At 42.6% G+C, this 18,834-nt stretch overlaps 2 protein-coding genes across 2 annotated transcripts in view; both read right to left on the bottom strand.

Annotated features, from left to right (window-relative positions):
• Window positions 1–431: 431 nt before the first annotated feature.
• Window positions 432–3,489, bottom strand: ndufs5 (NADH:ubiquinone oxidoreductase subunit S5). Its single transcript, XM_084563127.1, has 3 exons — window positions 3,408–3,489; window positions 1,463–1,682; window positions 432–622 (listed from the first exon to the last, which is right to left on the bottom strand). The coding sequence occupies exons 2-3, from the start codon at window positions 1,673–1,675 to the stop codon at window positions 518–520; spliced, it is 318 nt and encodes a 105-aa protein (XP_084419253.1). The 5' UTR covers window positions 1,676–1,682; window positions 3,408–3,489; the 3' UTR covers window positions 432–517.
• Window positions 3,490–4,899: 1,410 nt separating this feature from the next.
• rnf19b (ring finger protein 19B) overlaps window positions 4,900–18,834 on the bottom strand; it is a 36,359-nt gene continuing 22,424 nt past the window's right edge. The window contains exons 3-10 of the mRNA XM_084563052.1: window positions 15,005–15,204; window positions 11,514–11,658; window positions 11,231–11,393; window positions 9,225–9,339; window positions 8,997–9,137; window positions 8,711–8,900; window positions 8,459–8,593; window positions 4,900–8,199 (exon numbers count right to left, since the gene is read on the bottom strand). Of these exons, the coding sequence (XP_084419178.1) occupies window positions 7,758–8,199; window positions 8,459–8,593; window positions 8,711–8,900; window positions 8,997–9,137; window positions 9,225–9,339; window positions 11,231–11,393; window positions 11,514–11,658; window positions 15,005–15,204 (1,531 nt within the window). The 3' untranslated portion in view covers window positions 4,900–7,757. The remainder of the gene's footprint in view (window positions 8,200–8,458; window positions 8,594–8,710; window positions 8,901–8,996; window positions 9,138–9,224; window positions 9,340–11,230; window positions 11,394–11,513; window positions 11,659–15,004; window positions 15,205–18,834) is intronic.

Raw genomic sequence — 18,834 nt, 5'->3', positions numbered from 1 at the left:
TATCACAGTAATGAATAAATAATTTGGTTTGTGCATGTGTTTTGCAACACACAAGCACCTGTGCTTTTTAATATGTAAGGTGGCCTCAAGACGAAAAAACCTGCCTTTGATTGCAGTGTTTAGATTTCATTATATCAGTGATTACTTAATGGCAAAGATATGATTATCTCTCATGATTATTATTATGCACGAGTCGCAGGTAATCAGTGTTGAGAATAGAGAACATGGTTTGAGAGTTTGTGTTTAAAGTTCTGAGAAATCGAGCCACAGGATGAAGTAGTAGGAGCAGCAGCACCAGGCTGGTTTGATCCAACAAGGTTTACAAAGATTTATATTTTTCGCTGAACGTTCTTGTTTTCATCGCATATCTCCAAAGAATAAAAAACTAAAAATGACAATGACAAGGAAGGAAAGACAAGTAGAAGAAGAGCTCAGTGGATGATAACATTTATTTGAAAATTTGTACAGGTGAACAGGAAATTTCTGATTTACTATACAGAAGAACAGGACTATTCTTTCAAGGCCCTTCTTCACCACTGCCTGTGTGGTGGGGTGGAGGCGTGTAGGTCCCCTCCTTTATCATCTTCTGACGCTGCTGTTGGATTTCGTACAGCCTCTTGCGCTGCAGGGAGGAAGAGAAAAAGAAAACAACAATGAGGCAGAGATATTTTGCATCCCTTCAAATGTTTGTGCCTCTTTATCACGATTTCACAAATATCTTTTAGAAAGATTATATTTATTTCCTCCGGAGGAACAGTTGGGCAGCAGATGTCTTCAAAAGATGCTTAAAAAACCCAGGAGAGATGCAGGAGGTCTTCTTCTCAGATATGCTCCAGCTATTTAACAACTAACACTTCCTTTTTCTTCTGTCCAGCAGCAGGTGAATTAATGTCAGACCTTAAGTTAAAGCTGACATTTATCTTTAATCAGCACTTTATTCTGCTTCATCATGAACTCAAAGAATGACCAACGAAGAAGACAAGGCGTCTAAATCCTGACAGAGCTTTCTGCTGCTGCTGCACTTTAACACAGAGCAGAGACCTGTCAGTGTGTCCTCAGCTGACGGCTCGACACTGTCAGCAAAGAGCTCTTCAGTTAAACTGCAACATTAACTAGTTAGTTTTTATTGTAAAGACGTGTTTTACCTCTTTTCTTGCTCTCGAACTTCACTCACAGACAAAATTGGCAAATAAGAGATTTATTTATTTATTTATTTTTCACAGTATCAGGAAGCAACTAATGCATGTTTTGTTTAAGGATGTTAAAAGCTGACAAGAAGAAGGAATAACAGGTTATGGTTAGGGTTAACCCTTACAGAGCTATAGTGAATGAACTCTGTTCCAATAGATTGTAGTTTCCTGGTCTGACATTTTTCCTTCAGTTTAAACTAGAAGCTACAACCTGCACACAAGCGAGGTCGAATTATGCTTCTGTCAACAACCAGATGCTGAGAAACACTCACCGTCTTAATCCTGTGCATGCACTCGTAGAAATCCTCAAACTCCGGCAGGCATTCCTTCTTGGCGCGGGTCTGCCCGATGCCGTGAGAGCATTCGATCCACTCCTTCTCAAAGCCGTGGCAGCGCGACGGTCGCTTGTAAGGCTGCTTCCCGGTCGACAGCAGCCAGCGGTCCAGGTTGATGCCTAGCCACGACTGAAGGTCCACGAACGGCATGATGCTCCTGAAGGAGGGGTGCAGATGGTGAGAGGTTGAGAAGAAAGAATAGTTAAGAAAACAGGATGGAGCAGATGAGCCCGAAAGAATAGTCGTGGTAGATACGGTTTTAAACACAATCAATCAGTGAGTAGTTTAGATGAAGTAGTAAACAATCATTTTCATAACAAATCACTTTTTGAACAATCTGGTAAGTAAAAGAAGAAGCTGAGTCTTCTTGTCTTTAAGCTTTTACAATTGTTTTGTTTCAGAAACATATTTTATCTTTGCACAATATGGTTTATCCTTAAAACAAGATTACTGCTATTTGAAAACGGGCCTCAGAGAAACCTTTATCACACTGAAGTAACGGTAAATGGCCTTGTTTTTATATAGAGCTTTTCTACCTGTTGGTACTCAAAGTGCTTTACAGTCACAGACACATCTACACATGTGCTCACAGAAGCACACACACACACACATTCACACACCAGGGCCACACACTGGGAGCAACTGGGGGTTCAGTGTTTTGCTCAAGGACACCTGTGGCACATTCTGGGCATCGAACCGCTAACCCTCCGGTTCATGGCCAACTCTCCTACTACCTACTGAGCCGCAGCCGCCACGAAGTAGTTAAACTTGCCACTTCATTAGGTACACTAGTGAAAGCAAATGCATTAGTCAGATATGTGTATCTATGACAGATGTATGTTTATCTTGCTGTTCTCTTCTCTCTTTCTTCTGTCTGTACCCGGCTGGCCTTAGGCAGAGAGGTTCCTCCATATGAGCTTGAGGTTCTGCTCAAGGTTTCTTCCTGAGTTTTTTTCTTGCCACCGTCGCCTTCAGGCTTGCTCTGGGGGTTTCAGGCCGGGTTTTGTAAAGCGTCTTGAGACGATTTGTATTGTTATTGACGCTATATAAATAAAACTGAATTGAATTGAATTATAATATAACAGTCCTGCACTAAATTTGTGACTGTACCTGTAGTACAAGGCACATGGGGCACGTTCTTAAATTCAGGTTATCAGCTGTAGCTTGCAGTTTTAGAGACACAATTATGTCCATAAAACATACATAACTTTAAATAAAATCTAGTTTTAAACATTTTTATGCAAATACAACAGATAATACAGAATATTTCTCAAAACAGAAACATATCTCCACAATAACTTACTCTTAACCTGTAGAAAAAACGTGATTTTAGCCTAAGTGTTCTATTAATATTATTTTATTTCTTTGGTTCCCAAAACCATAACAACAAATGCCCTTTGTCTACTTGACTGTTAAATATTATTCTCACATTTCAAACCTTAGAATATAAAACAAGCTCTATTTCACCAGTAAATGAGGACGTATAACTCTTATTTTGGAGTTTTATACAATGTTTATCAGAGGAGACAAGCTAGCTAACGGTCAACATCTAGCCACTAGCCAAGCTACGATAGCTAGCCAAATTATGTTTACTGGACAAATACACAAACATGAAGCGTTGCAACTATTATTTAAGTTAATAAATGCATTAAATGCTTACGGCTATTCAGTAAAACTGTCAGCAGGTGAGATTTATCTGAGTATGAACTGTCCACGAGAATCACCTTCAATGACGGGAGGCTAATGCTAACTACAGGCCGCTTTGGTTCACAATATCTACAAACTGACGCTGTTTTCAAACATAATAAATATCATTTACAGGAGTTTAATGAATTCGCATACAGTTTAAGTGTTGATAATGCACATAAACGTCTGTATTTACCGTGTTTTGTTGGAGTCAATATAACCTTCCTCCGATGCTGCACGTTTCGCTTTGCGGCTGACAAAAACACGGCCGTAAAGTGAGCGTCTCTGCCGTGAAGAGACGCGACTGTGAGGAGGGTGAAGATTCTTAGCGCCATCTGCTGGTTTAGACGTGGAAACACTACAAAGAGGAAAAAGTGTTAATGTATTAATCATATTATCCATTCAAATATATTTTCTATTAATAATAATTTGATATATTTTATTTTAATGAACTGATGTGTAAACAGGTATGCGAGCCCTGTATATCCTTAATTCCCTCCCACTATACATAACACAGATAACTGTCTTTAAATTAAGAAGTACACATCTTTTGTCCAGTAATTAAACATTTAAAAAGAAAACTAGTTATATATTCATTGATTATGGATTTTAATGGAAAGTCTGTTACAGCTTTTGTGAAAGGGAAGACAGAATAAAATCATTAGACACTAAAATCTATTATAAACATTTCCCCACGGTGCAAGAGGAAAACTATTTTATATTAAAAGTTAAAAAAGGAAAACCTTAAATGAAAAGAAAGTAAAGGGGGAAAAAACTATCAAGATGCACTCTCAAATAATAAAAACATCAAGTTTTTTTGAAGGAATTTAAAAGATTTTATGGAAACCCGTTGCAGTGCTGGGGCCACAGCCTCGTTAAAGTTCCATTTAGTTTTCAGACAGAAGACCTGATGAGGTGCAACTACATACAGGCTTATAAGGATCTAATACAGCAAAGAGAAAAGCTCTGGAAAGCTTCATAAGTAAAATCAGTTGGGAAACTGCAGGACAGTCTTAACTTTTTTAGTTATCAAGAAAAAAGAGATTAAAACACATCTGGAGCAGCTTTTAAATTTGTAACTTTAGAGCCTGTTGTCACGTTCCAGTAGAGGATCAGCAGACGGATAAAGATTGCCTTACAACGTACCAGCAGCGTCTGATGAGGCTAATTCCTTTATTTTTTTAAATAATTCTTCTATTGCCATTCATTTCCTGGCGTACCTAATGAAGTGGCCAGTGAATGTATGTCCACATCTTCCCGGTGTTCCACACTTAAGGCAAACACTCAAGTCCTGATATCTGTTCATGTAGACTTCACTTTCCTTTTTCGTTTCCTTTTATTCTCAATATATTTATGATTATTTTATTTCTAATCCAGATTAAACTCTTTGTGCAGAAACACATTAGAAAAAAACCCTATGTGTTTACATGTCCTGCAGGCTGGCTGTGAACAAATGTGCAGATATGTGTTCATTACAGTTAATTACAGTAGAGCTTCTTTAATAAAAGCTCAGTACCAGATGTTAGTTTTCTAGTAACACCTTCAGTCTTTTTATTCTATTTTTTGGGACAGACAACAACATTTCATATGTGATTTCAGCTTTGATGAAGTTATAGAAAAATAAGACAAATCATGGCTTTGGTGCAACATCAGATTGTGTTTATTTATCCCCCCCCCCCCCCCAAAAAAAAGCTCCACAAGTTGTCTTTCACAGTCCTGCATGTACAAACCCCACACGGGGTCAGGGCTTTAACAGTGACAGGAAATACACAAACAGTTTAATAACACTTAAATATTGCTATCTATCTATAAACTCTAAACCTTTTCAAATAAGGACAGGACCACCTGTGTTCCTAACGGGACATTTCCATATCAACTAACACTCATTCAGGAAGTTTGGGGTTTCCGTCCGTGGTACATTCGTGTGTTTTCTCACAGGCAGGCAGGCAGAGACTAGTGATAAGTGCAGACCAAACGAAGCACTGCCGAGTCACGTAAGCAGCGAAATCCATAAAGCTACTCCGAGATGAAAAAAAGGCTCCCGAGCGGATTCCCTCCAGGTGAAAGTAAAACCTGGTGGGAACCCTTTTTAATTATTATTTTGTTTTTTTTAAAGTTTTTTTTTTCTTTCTTTTTAAACAGAAGCACAGAGGTGATACAAAGCTAAGAAACAAGTCAGGCTATGATTGAGAAGAGCTTATCGGCATCAATAATTCAAGTGTTTGGCTCCAAAATGAGATGTCCGAAAGAAAAAAAGATAAAAAAAAAAAAAGAATTAGTACAACTTAAATTAATAAAAAAACATAAAGATAATTACAGTACTTGCATCACAAAATGTATTATAAAAACAAACACGTTGAACATCTTTTAAGTTAAAAAATACTGAAGGATTTTCAAAAAATGTTTTGGAGCCAAACTCTTACTTAGTTACATCCAACATAAAAGGCCCTCTGGTAGGTGATTTCATTTGGTTGTACCACAGACTTTTGTATGCAACTCAAGTAAAACCTCACTCATAGCAAGAGACAATGAACAGCAACAAAAAAAAACACACAAAATAAAAAAGGATAAATAAGATCAGTTCAGATAAAGTGCACAAGTGCTCATTCAAAAACAACAACAATAAAAAAATAAAAAAAAACACATAGTGGGACACAGAAATACATTCAACAGGAGTTCATTCATTCACACAAAACGTTCAAGTGACAGCCAGTTAATACGTCGGAAACCAAAGCTACCACGGAGGGTCGCGTTGGTCGGCAAGTGTCGGCAAACAACCAGAAACAAACGCTGAGAGAGTTCTGACAGCGGGAAGTGGGCGTCTGAGATTTTAAAGGGAAATATTCACTGAGACGATCACTGACCGGCTACAGTTATAAAATATTTAGTTATTTTCCAAAGGCTCTTAAAATTAGAAGATGTTTCGTTCCAGGAAATTAAAATAGGCTTTTCTGATTGCTTTAGTTAATCAGCTCATTGTGGGACTGTTAACGTCCCTCTGCACCAACAGACGCCTTGTAGCAGCAGTGGAGCTGGTGCATCGTCTGTTTGCGTTTCTGAATCTAATTCATTGAAATAAAATATTCATTTTTGTAAATCTGACGCTTGGTCTCCATTTTAAGGTGTGACCCTCGAGCCAGGTCATAATTCAAAGACAAATCAAACACATCTAGTCAAAAATCCTACAGTCTGATAATCTGGTATCACTAATATCAACAAATTAAAGCAAATAACCGCTTAGACTCAAAGCCACATCGCTGGTTTATTCCAGATCTTTCGACCACATCTCAAGGTTTCCCTCAGTGACGAGAGTCTGCTCTGCTCTTGAAATGAAAACTCTTTCTCAACAGCTGAATAAAAGCCGTGCAAGCTGAAAGCTCTGGAAATGAAATAGTTAGAGGAGATTAAATTGTGCTTTTAAATGCATTTGTAGTTTGTTTTCTTCCGTCCTCTCTCTCCTCAACACTGTATTGTAGACTTTGTTCCCATTTCCCAACATCTAAAATAAACTGAACCAGGATTCAAGGCTGCTGTTTTATGAGCTTATTATTTAGTATGAAGACACCAGAGGACGACTGCTTGTCCTCAAAAGCGGTTTCAAGTCAGACTGTTTAAAGTGTTTCATCACAATATAATATTACAGACGTGTATGTGTTTAATACAAAAAAAATAAATGAATAAATCCGAGAAAACAGCAGCACTTTTTGGTTTCTGCATTTTTGAGATAAAGATTTTAATAAATCTAAACGTAATGTCACTGTCAGAACTCTGTCACGTATTTCTTTTTTTGTTTTTGTCCTTATATCCATCTTCCTCCTCCTCCTCCTCCTCCTCTTCTGTGCAGGGAAACTGAGTTTCAAGTGCAGCTTCGTCCTCTGAAGTAAACTTTCACCAGTGTAACAGAAACCTCGCTGCCCTTTCAACTCTTCCACACGAGAAACGGCCGATGCAGACTCATGCACGCGGCAAATCATACCATTTCAAGGTCGTCCGAATATAAATAGAGGGAGAGAAAGGAAAATAAAGCCACAATATTTCAGTACAAAGTCCACATTCATTCGCACGCTGTTATAAACATCCTCTCCATCCTCGGCAAACATCTGGTTTCCCAACAATCCTCTTCTCTCTCCGCTGTGCTCGGTGACATTTCACCTTATTTCATAATTTCCGTTTTGCAATATTTCTCATGGAAAATTTGTACCTCTTGTTTCTTTCTTTCTTTCTTTCTTTCTTTCTTTTTTTTGCTTAAGCAGCCAAGGCATTTTGCACCAAGGAGTAAACATAAATCATCTTATAAATCTCAGAGGTAGACCCCTGACAATTTACTCAGAGAGAAGATTGGCAGGTAGAAAAATAAGACAGACAGACAAAAGTAAACAAACGCTGTCTGTGTTTTAAGACGGTGTCTGTGAGAAGCAGCAAACGAGAGATGATGAGAGGAACAAAGCTATGAAGAGGGACAGAGTTAAAATGGAAATGTTCAGAGGGTGGATGGTTAGTTTTTTGTTTTTTTTTTCTTTGTGCAATCCTGAGAGCTGCAGTTCTCTCAGACGTAGAGGATGACGTTGCTGTCTGCGGGACAGTGAAGGCCTTCGGTGGAGGGGGTCAGGGCTCGGCAGGGCGGGGGCTGCTGGCCGGCCGCCGGGTGACAGCTCTTGGGGTGAGGCGAGTCGCAGTCGTCCGACGTCAGCTCGGCGATGTCGTCCGACTGAGTGTCGGACATCTCCAGGTCGCTGCGGATGCTCTCCGGCTGAGCCAGGGTGACGTCTCTGAGCCCCTCCCTGATTGACGCCCCCGGCGACAGTCCCAACGCGGAGCCGGACAAGGCCCCGCCCCTTCTGGAGCTGCAGTCCTGAGGCTCCTCCCCTCCCGAGGCGGTCGCCATGGCGGCGGAGCCTTGATGCGGGGTCAGGTCCTCTTCGCTGGTCAGGCAGAGATGGCTGGGTTTGGTCTCGATGTCCACCTGGATCTCCAGGTTGGTGCACTCCCTGGAGAGACACAAGATTTACTATCAGTTAGATAATATATTATTTTAATACATTAATACATAAAAACAAAACACCAGAGCCATATGGTTTACCAGAGATTTACATAATCATCGGTTCAACAGTTTCTGACTCAGTACCCTTCATTTTATTTCTCCTAGTGAGCCAAATGCTCGTCTTAACTTGTCCTAACAAACATTTATTTTCCAAGCAGACACTCCTGCGCTGTGCAACGGATCAGTATCTGAGTCTGGTGTCTCACCTGTCAGGTAGAGTGTAGGAGGAGATGATGGATCCGGCCATTCCTCGGGTGCTGGCACAGTCGCTCCCTGCTCCCAGGCTGCCTGTCTCCCTCTGGGCTGATTCTTTAGCGAGCTCCCCTGCTTGAACCTCCAGCCTGGAGCCATGAAAACAACATTACTCATCAGTGTACACCGTGGTTAGTCGGCTTAGTTGAAGATGACTTAAAAGACACATAAATAGTGGTCTCATTTACTTCATCCCTGATCCTCACCTGCTGTACTTGCTGGTGCGAGTCCCCAGAGCGCCACCGGCCAGGGTGTTGAAGTGGGGGGTGTCGCCCAGAGCCCCCGGGGCCACGGACAGCCCCTCGCTGGGGGAGGTGGTGCTCATGCCGCTGACCGCCCCGTCCAGACTGCTCTCCCCAAGGCTAGGAGACTTGAGGGCTCGCCACGCATCCGCCACTGCAACAATCAGACGGAGAACATTCCTTCTTAGCGCGCGTGAAAGAAACCGAATATGTTTGAAACTAAGTATAAAACACAGCTCGTCATCGTCACCTGTGATCGGTCCGTCGTCATCGTCGAAGTCAATCCGCACACCTCGTCCCTTCCCTCTGCTCACGCCACAGCCGCCTCCTCTGCACAGAGAGATGGGCACGACGCCGTACACGTAGGCCAACATGATGGGAACGCCAATACCTGCAAGACAGATACAGACATTTAATTAAATATGATTAATAAATGTGTAAAAATGTCACAGGGCAGAAGAGATGACGGCGTCCTTACCCACGGAGACGGCCGCGATGACCGGAGCCGTGATGATTGACAGGGCCACGCCACCCGTGATGGCCAAATTCCTTCTGTGGCGAGAAGTCTTCTTGAGCTCGTAGTGGGCGTGGATCTGCGGTGGAGGGGGAGGGGTTTAACTCAAATACAACACGCTTCAAAGGTCAAAGGTTAAAGGAGATCTGAGCTCAGGTGAATTTATGTCACTTCTACGCAAAAAATGCCCAAACTTCAAAAGCTCCAGCTTCTCACATGTGAATATTTGCAGGTTTCTTCTTCTCGCTTTTGATCAATAATCAAAGTTGTCATAAGTTGCAGCTACACAAAGATGACTGGCAGTTTAAGAGGCGTGACACAACAAGGCAGCATCAAGAAAATGTTGAAAACTAGATTTTGATGTCTGTGTCTGTTTCCCTGCAGCAAGTATTTCCAGCGTGACTTCGCCCTGAACCGACGCTGATGAATGTTTTCCAGTTATTCGACTTCAAAGCTTCTTTCTCAAGAGCAAAATCTGTGTCATGACCCACAGAGGAACAAGACGCTGAAACCTTTCCTGGAAAGCCTCACATCCACTGAGCTCTCTGAGGCGAACGAATGAACTTTGTCTGATCTTCAACAGATTTACAACACTATGCACTTTTACCGCTATCCACAAGAGAGTGCTGCAGTTATGCTGACGGAGCACAAAGCTCCTCGTTTAACTTCCTTTGCTGCCTTTTAGTAAACGCTGCTTGATGGGACGGTGTAACCACAGCAACGACACGACACAGCTCTGATGTGAACACGTTTATGGAGACTTTGAGTGTGTCTGGCTTTTAAAAATAGCAGGCTACGACTTTTTAAAGGCCTGACAGGATTGTAATGTTGCAGAATTGCACATGTTTTAAACCTATTGAATGGTCCAAATAAAGTTTCCAACAGAAAAAGCAAAGCTGGGAACTAAATACGGACGAAACACGAAAGGGAAGGAAAGAAATCTCACTATTTCTAGACTCATTTGCTTCTTTTAGCAACATCTCTTTTTAGGATCCTCACTTGAAAATGTGGGTTCTACTCTACGGAGAACGGTTCACGTCATAGTGGATGGAAAGTGCTTCATGATCCTCGGAGGAAGTGAAAGTTTTGGCCTTTCGATGTCGTGTTAAAACGAGGACAGGATGCTGAAACCTAGACTGAAAGGACTCGCTGTAAATTCCAGATTATCACCAGAGGACGGTTGTGAAAGAATGACAACGGCAGCGCTAACTATATGAGTGTGAAGCCACAACTCGGGGGGTTTTCTTTTTTCTTTTTTTTTTTACTTCTGGTTTCAGTAGCCGTGTGGATGGAAGATAAACGTCAGCTGAACTGACCGTAGAGATGAAAGAGCTCAGGGTGAAAGTCATCTCACGCCGACGCCGCAACGAGGAGGCACGAGCGTGAAAATGAAATGTTTGTCAGCGTCTGTGTTCACTTCTTTAAAGTGAATTCAAGGTGACAGACAATAAAATGTAAATTCCGTCAATAAACACAGCGGTTCCTAATCATTTCCTCTTTTTTAAAAAAAGCCCCCTACTAAATTGTAATTTCCTTTTCTGTACTTTCTCATCAAAGGATAGGAACCGAAAAATGTACGCAAGTATTAGCTCACGGCCAAATTTATTTTGATTCGTACAGAAACTCACATGTATGCTTCGCTCTGTGTGATAGAAATATGAGATAGTATCATTTACATTACAATCATTTCAGATTGCAGGACAGTTTTTCATTAATGAAATAAACATTTTGGCTGCAAATAGTGAAAAGTTCAGATCACAAGTTTCCAAAGCTGGTGGCGACATTTTCAAATCACGCAAAGTAGAAAACTGACACTAATAAAACCAGAAAATATTCACATTTGAGACGCTGGAATGGACTGTTGCTCAGTTCCTTTTTGCTGATTTGTTCTTGAAAACAAAAGCCAGACAAGAAAGGACAGAAGCTGACAGGCAGCACATTTACAAAAAAGGTGTCTTCAGGTTCCTCACCTTGCGGCCGACGTAGACCGGGATGCCGATGACCATGGCGGGAACGGCGATGCCTGCGATGAGCGTGATGCCGACCGGAGCTCCGATCAGAGTTCCCAGCTGCCACAGAATCTTCTTCTTCCTGCTCCAAGGCTTCTTCCCCCAGAACGTGCAGCCAGATGGACTGATGGGAGGGAAGCAGAGGGCGGAGGGAGGAGGTTGAGTGAAGGCTGGAGTTGAATGTTAATCAACACACTGGAAGGATGTGAAGGATGTGATGCAGATCTGAGTGCGATGTGAATACCTGAGGTAGTGCAGGTCGGAGATCTCCTTCATGCAGAGCCAGCAGAACTCGCAGCCGCAGACGGCGCAGGTCATGTGATTGCAGCTGCCGTCGTTCATCTTGATGATGTAGGCGCCGCAGCGAGGACATGGCTTGATGTCGTCGGCTGGAGACGGAAAGGAGACGAGTTTAGCACCTCACTCACAACCGAGGAAATGTTTAGACATTTGGGGAGATACAAGCATTCTCTCTACGGACTCACATGGACGTTTGAGTCATTTCTATCATCACTAATGAAGTTTAAATAACTGAGGTTCAGGAACAGGGCCACGCCTCAAACACCCAATCACCTGCACCTGCCAACGCAGGCGCATCTAACCTTTCCTCGCCTGTTTGACTCAGTTCTCAAATCCCTCCACCCTCTCTGTTCTCTCTTCTTCTTTCTAATCTCTTTGCAGGAACCAGGGGGTCAAGGAGCCGACGCCTCCAGAGATATGCCCTCACCCTGAATCTCTCTCCCTGGGTTCCTACATCCAGACTTCCAAGGATCGCCATCGGTTGCTATTCCATTCTCTTTCCCCTTCCCCTCCAACCCTTCATCCCTTTCCCCCACAACCCCTCTCATCCCATCCCCTCGACCCCTCCGTTCGATCTCCTAACCTGGTCAAATACTTTGAATATCAAGAGGTGTGGTCTTGTTAGTAAACAACAGAGTACTCTTCTGTCCATCGTCACATAAAGCCCCACCCAAATGATCTGATTGGCAAAGCAGATCTTTGCTGGAGCATGATAGTTCCCAACAGAGAGACTCCAGACCAGCGGTCGGTGGACGTGGGTCTGGCTTCCAGGCTAAAGGTCTGGACTATTTATTGGCATGAAGGCAACGTGAACGACTGATAACAGCAGATTGTCAACAAAGATTTCCACAAGGAAACGCAGTCCGACAACTTTGGTTCCCAGCACTAAGTTCACCAAGTTGATGGCCGGACGTTTTCAGGTAACCCATAAGGAGCAGTTGTGTCACTGGCTATTTTCTTTTCTTTAAATTCTGCTTGTTTCACTCAGAAACAGCCGGAGTGGGACATGTGCAAGACTGCTGCCTCTGCAACCACAGCCCAGAACGTCCACTAAGCGACTAAGTGACAGCTACAAAGAAATGGACGACGAGGGAATCACTTTATAAGAGGCCGGGGCTTTAAGCTTGAGCAGTTTGCTTGTTGCCCAGTTGATGGACGGTGGATTAAGCCGCTCCATCTGGGTTCACCCGACGCTCCAAGCCTCCGCTATCAGCCCGGTGAATTTAGAGGTAGGAACCAAAGTCGTGCTCGGTGTCTCTTTGTGTTTGTGTCATATGTCAGTCAACGGTGTCAGTCGCTCCCATTAGTCGTGGCCTCAGAGCTAAGATCGGATCACTTGGTCGTCCACCTGCTTGGTGCTCGCCAAAGGTTTTTTCGCCTATTGCCATTCTTCACTAAACGTTTGAGAGTCAGAAAAACAGAACTCTAATTCTCCCCCTTTGTTCCCCCCGTTGGCAGTAAGATCAAAGCCCATTAGAGTAATGGAGGAGACAACTGCAGCACTTTGGCCTCTAATGCATTTTAAGGGAAAGAAACGCCAAGAAGAAAAACACAGTCAGTGGGGTGTGTGTTTGAACCCTCTCTGCTCTTTAAAGGGCATACTGGCATCTGAACTTGACTCTGGCAGACGTGGTTGAGGTGTGTGTGGTTATTGTTTGTGTATTCTGCTGACATGACTCCACTCACTCTTCTTCTTCTTTTTCTTCTCTCTGTCGCAGCGTTCCTGTCTGCATCCAGTCGACTAAGCAGCAGGTACAAACGGACAGACCTGGACTATTTTGTATTTTATTTTATGTTTTTATGAGTCAGTTTCTGCCTTCTGGGTTGCTGTCAGTCTCTCTGAATGTCTGGCAGAGAGAGGCAGAATGGACATGGCGTATTACGCAGAGAGAAGGAAGAACGAGTCGGGGCAGCTGGAGAGATTTGCTTAATGGCTTTGTAATCAAAATAGGATTTACAGACACACACACTCCAATGTTTGCAGAGATTTTTTATGTTTGTGTCCTTAATCACCGCAACAGATATGTTATTGAACTAAATGCGATGTTTGGATTTTGTCTGTTTTTTTAGTAGCTAGGTTAGCTTAGCATTGAAGCTAGCAACAGCTTTCCAAGGGTAATAAACCTAAAAATGTACATGTTTAAATGAATATTTATTTATTCCGTATGAAACTTGTCAGAAAAATGGCGATACAAAACAAATCCACAGTGTTCCTAGTCTTTATGCTGAGCTAAGCTAACAGCTAATTAAAAAAAAGGGTATTCTTTTAAGGGATGATAACGAACATGAATTATTTTGTTTGTACACTAACTGAGCAACTTTAAATTATCCAAACTCTTTCCTTCAATCTAACAAACAAATGCTACGATGGATAAATGACATCTAGCTTTAATACATTTAAAAATAATTTACTGTTGCTGTAGTTTTACGCATTTACATATAGAAATTATGTTTGATATTTTATTTTTCAGGATTAATATTAATTAAACTATAAGAAATCTTGGTAACTGAGCAACTTACTTCTCTATTTTTAAATGTTATAGTCCATTTTGAGCACAGTTTCTGGGTTCATGCAATCTAAAACAATTTAGGGTAAGAATGTACATATTTATATAATTTTTATTGCCTTTATTTAAAAATTACTTGATTTTAAACAAAGGTAAATGAGTTTTATTGAAGATGTTTCATTCATTTGCCTTCTTCAGTTCTAAATGAGGACTTTAAATGACCACCTGAAGCTCACATGACTAGTTAATGACCAGACTCTCATCTGTAATTGGAGGAATTTGTTCAGATTGGTTTTTAATGTCCAGAAAATCTGGGGGGATGAATTTGGTCACAAGCAAGAGCTTCCAGTTTGCAGCTTTTTATATATAAAACCTTTAATCTAAATCTGCAGCATTGCACAACAAAGTGGTGCGCTTGATATCATGTGATGACTGATTTACTTGGACCAAAATCAAATTGCGCATCACTTAAAACTCACTCATTGCGCCATCTGGAAAATAAAATGTTTTGGTGACATTTCAAAATGCAGTTTGACAGGATGCAGGTTGCTGCAGCCTCGAAAGAATCAAGTGAAGAAACTGTGGTATAAATAGCGCCTCATGCTTGATTGAACGCTGCACACTTCCTCCAACGACAGCAGAAGAGACGCGAGAGACGACTTTGACTCAGCGCGTCGACAGACTGAGGGGACCGACGTGTGGCGAAAGGCCGACAGAGACAGAAACAGAGAGTTCTCGGAGGTGTGAAAATGTTTTATCTGCGTGTGTTTGTGTTTGCACCAAGCGCGCACACATCTGCACAGAGTGTGTTAGTCATTGTGTGAGTGTGTGGTGTCTGTGACTGGCTGTGGTTTCTTAGATCCAGTCACTCTCCACTGAGGCTGAGACGCGTGGGTATCGGTGCGTGTGTCTGTTGTCAGGTTCTCACCGGGGCCCTGTTCCTGGGTGTAGCTGGGCGAGTGGTTGCTGTGGGTGTGCAGGGACTGCGCCCTCTGTTGACGGGCCGAGTCGCAGGTCTGGTTGGGGTGCCAGGCCTGTTTACAGTGGTAGCAGAACTCTGCGCCGCAGCCTTCTCGGCGACACACCAACCTGGGACAGCTGGCACAGCCCGAGGCGATGACGGCAAACCTGAGAGACAAGACAAAGGAACGAGTCAGGAAACTATTTCCAAGTTATCGGGCACCGACTGTGTCATAATAATCTATGAAGAAGGCTAAGCCAGCTAAACGGGCCACTGGTGATCCTACTGAGAATCAACACCCCAAACTTCCTGGCCACATGTTTGAGTTTAAACACTTCAACAGCGTCCAGAGCTTACGAGAACAGATAAAGAAAGTCTCACAGTGTAAAAGACAGTCATGTTTCTCAGTTTCTACAAATCATACTTTCTGTAAACAAGAAACTGTTTCTGTAATGTCGATCTTTCAGAGCAGAGAGAACCTGAAAATGCAAAGAAGATGCTTTCATATTAACAGTTGTACAAGCAGCCACCTTTGGGGTGAAACAGTAGGTAGAGTGGGATGTACCCAAACTAGAAGGTTGGTGTTAGGTACATGGAACAGCTGAAATACCCTGAGCTGACTTGAAGAGCCTGACATGTGAGTGCACTTGTGTGAACGACTTGGTAGATGCGTCAACGTAAAGTGCTTTGAGGTAGAAAAGAGCTATAGGACTTCCGGTGTAGCGACTAATGGAGTTCCTGAGGGCCGCAAAATTAAAAAAAAAAAACGTCCTAGGAGGTAGATTATATGCTTTGCTCTTCATTCGTCAGGATGCACAATATTTCTGTGGTACCAATATGTCTATATATTTTTTGTGATACAGATGTGATGTGATACTCAATGTAAATTTGACGTCAGTTCATGTTCTGATGTGCCTTACCTCCTAATAAACATATTAATAAAAAAAAAAAAAAGAAAAGAGCTATAAACATACAAAACTGCACAAACTGCAGTTCCTCCAATGACCACTTGAGGCTGGCTCCAAAACTGAGTCGATCTGTAACAACTCCACCCAAACACTAGTGGGCGCTGTGTCTTTTTTTTGTTTCTACTTCTTGCAGGCAAATAAAACTTTTGCGGAAGACGAGTCACACAAATGTTTGTATCCCTGAACCTCCTCAGTTAACCTTTCCTCCATGTGTTCCATCTTTACTGATCTAAAACAATCAATTCGAAAATTGCGGCGATGGAGAAGCAGCCGGAAATAATAAAAAGCGGAAACACGCTGCTACAAAGCGGACCAATCACAGCTCTTGTGGTCTGCGTCGCTGCGGCGCATAATTACATTTCTTGGGACGTGCATACATTCTGCACCGTCGCCGTAGCTGCGGCGTCAAATTGATGACGAAGACGCCAAAACCAGTCAGGTGCCACCAAGATGGCGACGGCCAGAGACACCACACTGAGCTTCAAAAACACTCTTCAGCGTCACACCAGTTTGCCAAAGAGCAAACACCTCCTTAATAAAGGTCTGCAGTCAGTTATGAGACATGAATCAGTAAAATCATTCTAGTCAAACATTATAATCTGACCTTTAACCGTTCATCAGCATCACATACAGTAAATATTCTGTATCTTCTTCTTTTTGCAACACTTCCTCGTGGCCACATGATGCTGACGGCAACTAAAAACACAAGTTCAGGAACATATTGCGTAACAGAGTTGTAACTGGCAACGCTGCAGACCCAGCCGGAGCTCAAGACCTCTCACAGGACCGCGCATTACGTAGCCTGAAAGCCCTCGGTAGACTGAGGGGAGACAGAAGATTTGATCAATGGAGTAATCACTCGCTAACAACACCGAGTGTGAAGGGGAAGGAGGCAGGATGACGTCAGCCGATATGGATTTTTACAAAGTGCAACAGGGAGGATGGAGGAGCAGAGTGAATATACAGCTGTATTGACACAGAAGATATCAGCAGTAAGACAATACAGGGTGTTATTCTTTAATTGGGCTGCGTTTGGCGGGTGAGAACTGAATGCAGAAATCTAGATAACATCAAAATTCAAGTCTAATCAGTCTGATTTTCCACTTTCAATTTGTTTTGGTTTCAAGCTGATTTCCTGCTGCCTGTCAGATGCGATGAAAAACGTGAGAACTTCACAAAGACTAATATGCGGAAACATACCGAAATAATTTCCTGTTTTTCGCGCTGAAGCTCGGCCAGCCCTCGTTTCCACGCACAATAATTACCAAAACAAAATAAAAAGAAGCGTGGCGTGTTGGAGTTATAAAGACAAAGAAGGAAATTAAAGAAAGGGGCGAGGTGCTGAGATATAAGAGCGTGTCAATCACTGGAGGAATCACAAAGGAGGCCTGTCATGAAACGCTGTCACAAAGCTAAGTGGGTGAACAACTTGAAAACAAAAGCGGGCGACGAGATGCGGCTGGTTTTCTGCATGTTCTTCCTGCTCCCAAAAATAAGAGCGTGGAAAAACTGGTGACAAACTAGTAATGGCTGTGGCGCGAGTCCAACGCAGCAGCCTCAACATGTCCCTCATTAGCACCTCCTCAAACACTCTGACAGGTCTGCCCTCGGGACGGAGGAAATTACCAGACGTCAGAGCTTACTTTCCACGGACAAGATGAGACAAGACGTGGCATTCCTGCAGAGACCTGCCTCGTCGAGGACTAGGCCTCAGTTCTGGCTAAAAAACACACATATGCAAAAATGATCCAGGTCTCTTTTGTTTTAAATCTACCCGACGGTGTTTAGAGCAGGCGTCATGGGTCACCGGAGCGGCTGGGATGTGTGTGTAAACTTTTGATTTAAGGAGGCAATCAAAACCACAGAGGTGCCTGTTTTGCATTTTTTTTTTTCCTGCAGCATCAGCACCCTGCGTCAGGCTCTGCTAAACAGAAACAGAACAACAGCGGAGCTTTGAATGAGTAATGAACAAGCTACTCTTCTTCTTCTTTTCTAACCTTCTCTAAAAATCCTCAACTTTTTTTGAGGTTGCACAGAGGATGAGTACGACAATAAGAGATGTTTGGCATCTTTAATATTTCAAATGTTTTTAGCCAATTAACGTAAAACCCAGAGAACATCTGAGGCTAATGAGGACGTCTTTATCTTTGCACGTATTCGCAGGTGATTACAATTCATCCTGAGGTGGATTCAAATTCGAGAGACATCCTGGAGTGAAACGACGGGCTGACGCGATCGTCGCTGCCAGCGATGCCGAAAAACGACCAAAGATACCACGACTGAATAAGATGCAGAAGTGAAAGAGGCTATTACAGCAGCAGCACGAGCATCTCAATGGAGGAAAAACAACTTTCAAGTCTTACACCAAAGCGGCGTCAGTATTTGTTCTGTTGGAGGGAGTATTATCTGATTGCCGGGTGGTGTATCGGAGCCGTCGTTGTTCCTGCCTTCAAAACGGGCTGGCGGGAAACGTCTACATTCACAAGTTTGTAAATGAACAACTTCATACACCTTTTCACAGGCTCACAGGTTCCATTTTTAGGCAGCGCGCTTCCTCATCTGATGTGTTTCAGAAGAGAAGTGAATGAAAAACTCTAGAACTAATGCCGTTGGCAGTTTGTTTTGCTTCATTCATAGAATTGATTTCCAAATATGGCATTATGAGAAGAATAAGAGTTTAATTGTGAAGGTTATGGTTACTATCCAGCTGATTAACCTGTTGATTAAAAAACATGTCGTTCACTGAAGACCTAGGTGTTTTTTAAGATGTTTCTCTTCAAGTTTCGCTACACGAAAAGCCTCACGACTACTTAAGTCATTTTGATTTGT

The sequence above is a fragment of the Chelon labrosus genome (genome assembly GCF_963514085.1).
Source record: "Chelon labrosus genome assembly, chromosome: 16".
NCBI classification, from domain to species: domain Eukaryota; kingdom Metazoa; phylum Chordata; class Actinopteri; order Mugiliformes; family Mugilidae; genus Chelon; species Chelon labrosus.
Note: the sequence above shows the minus strand (reverse complement) of the source record. Positions and strands in the feature narration are given on the sequence as shown.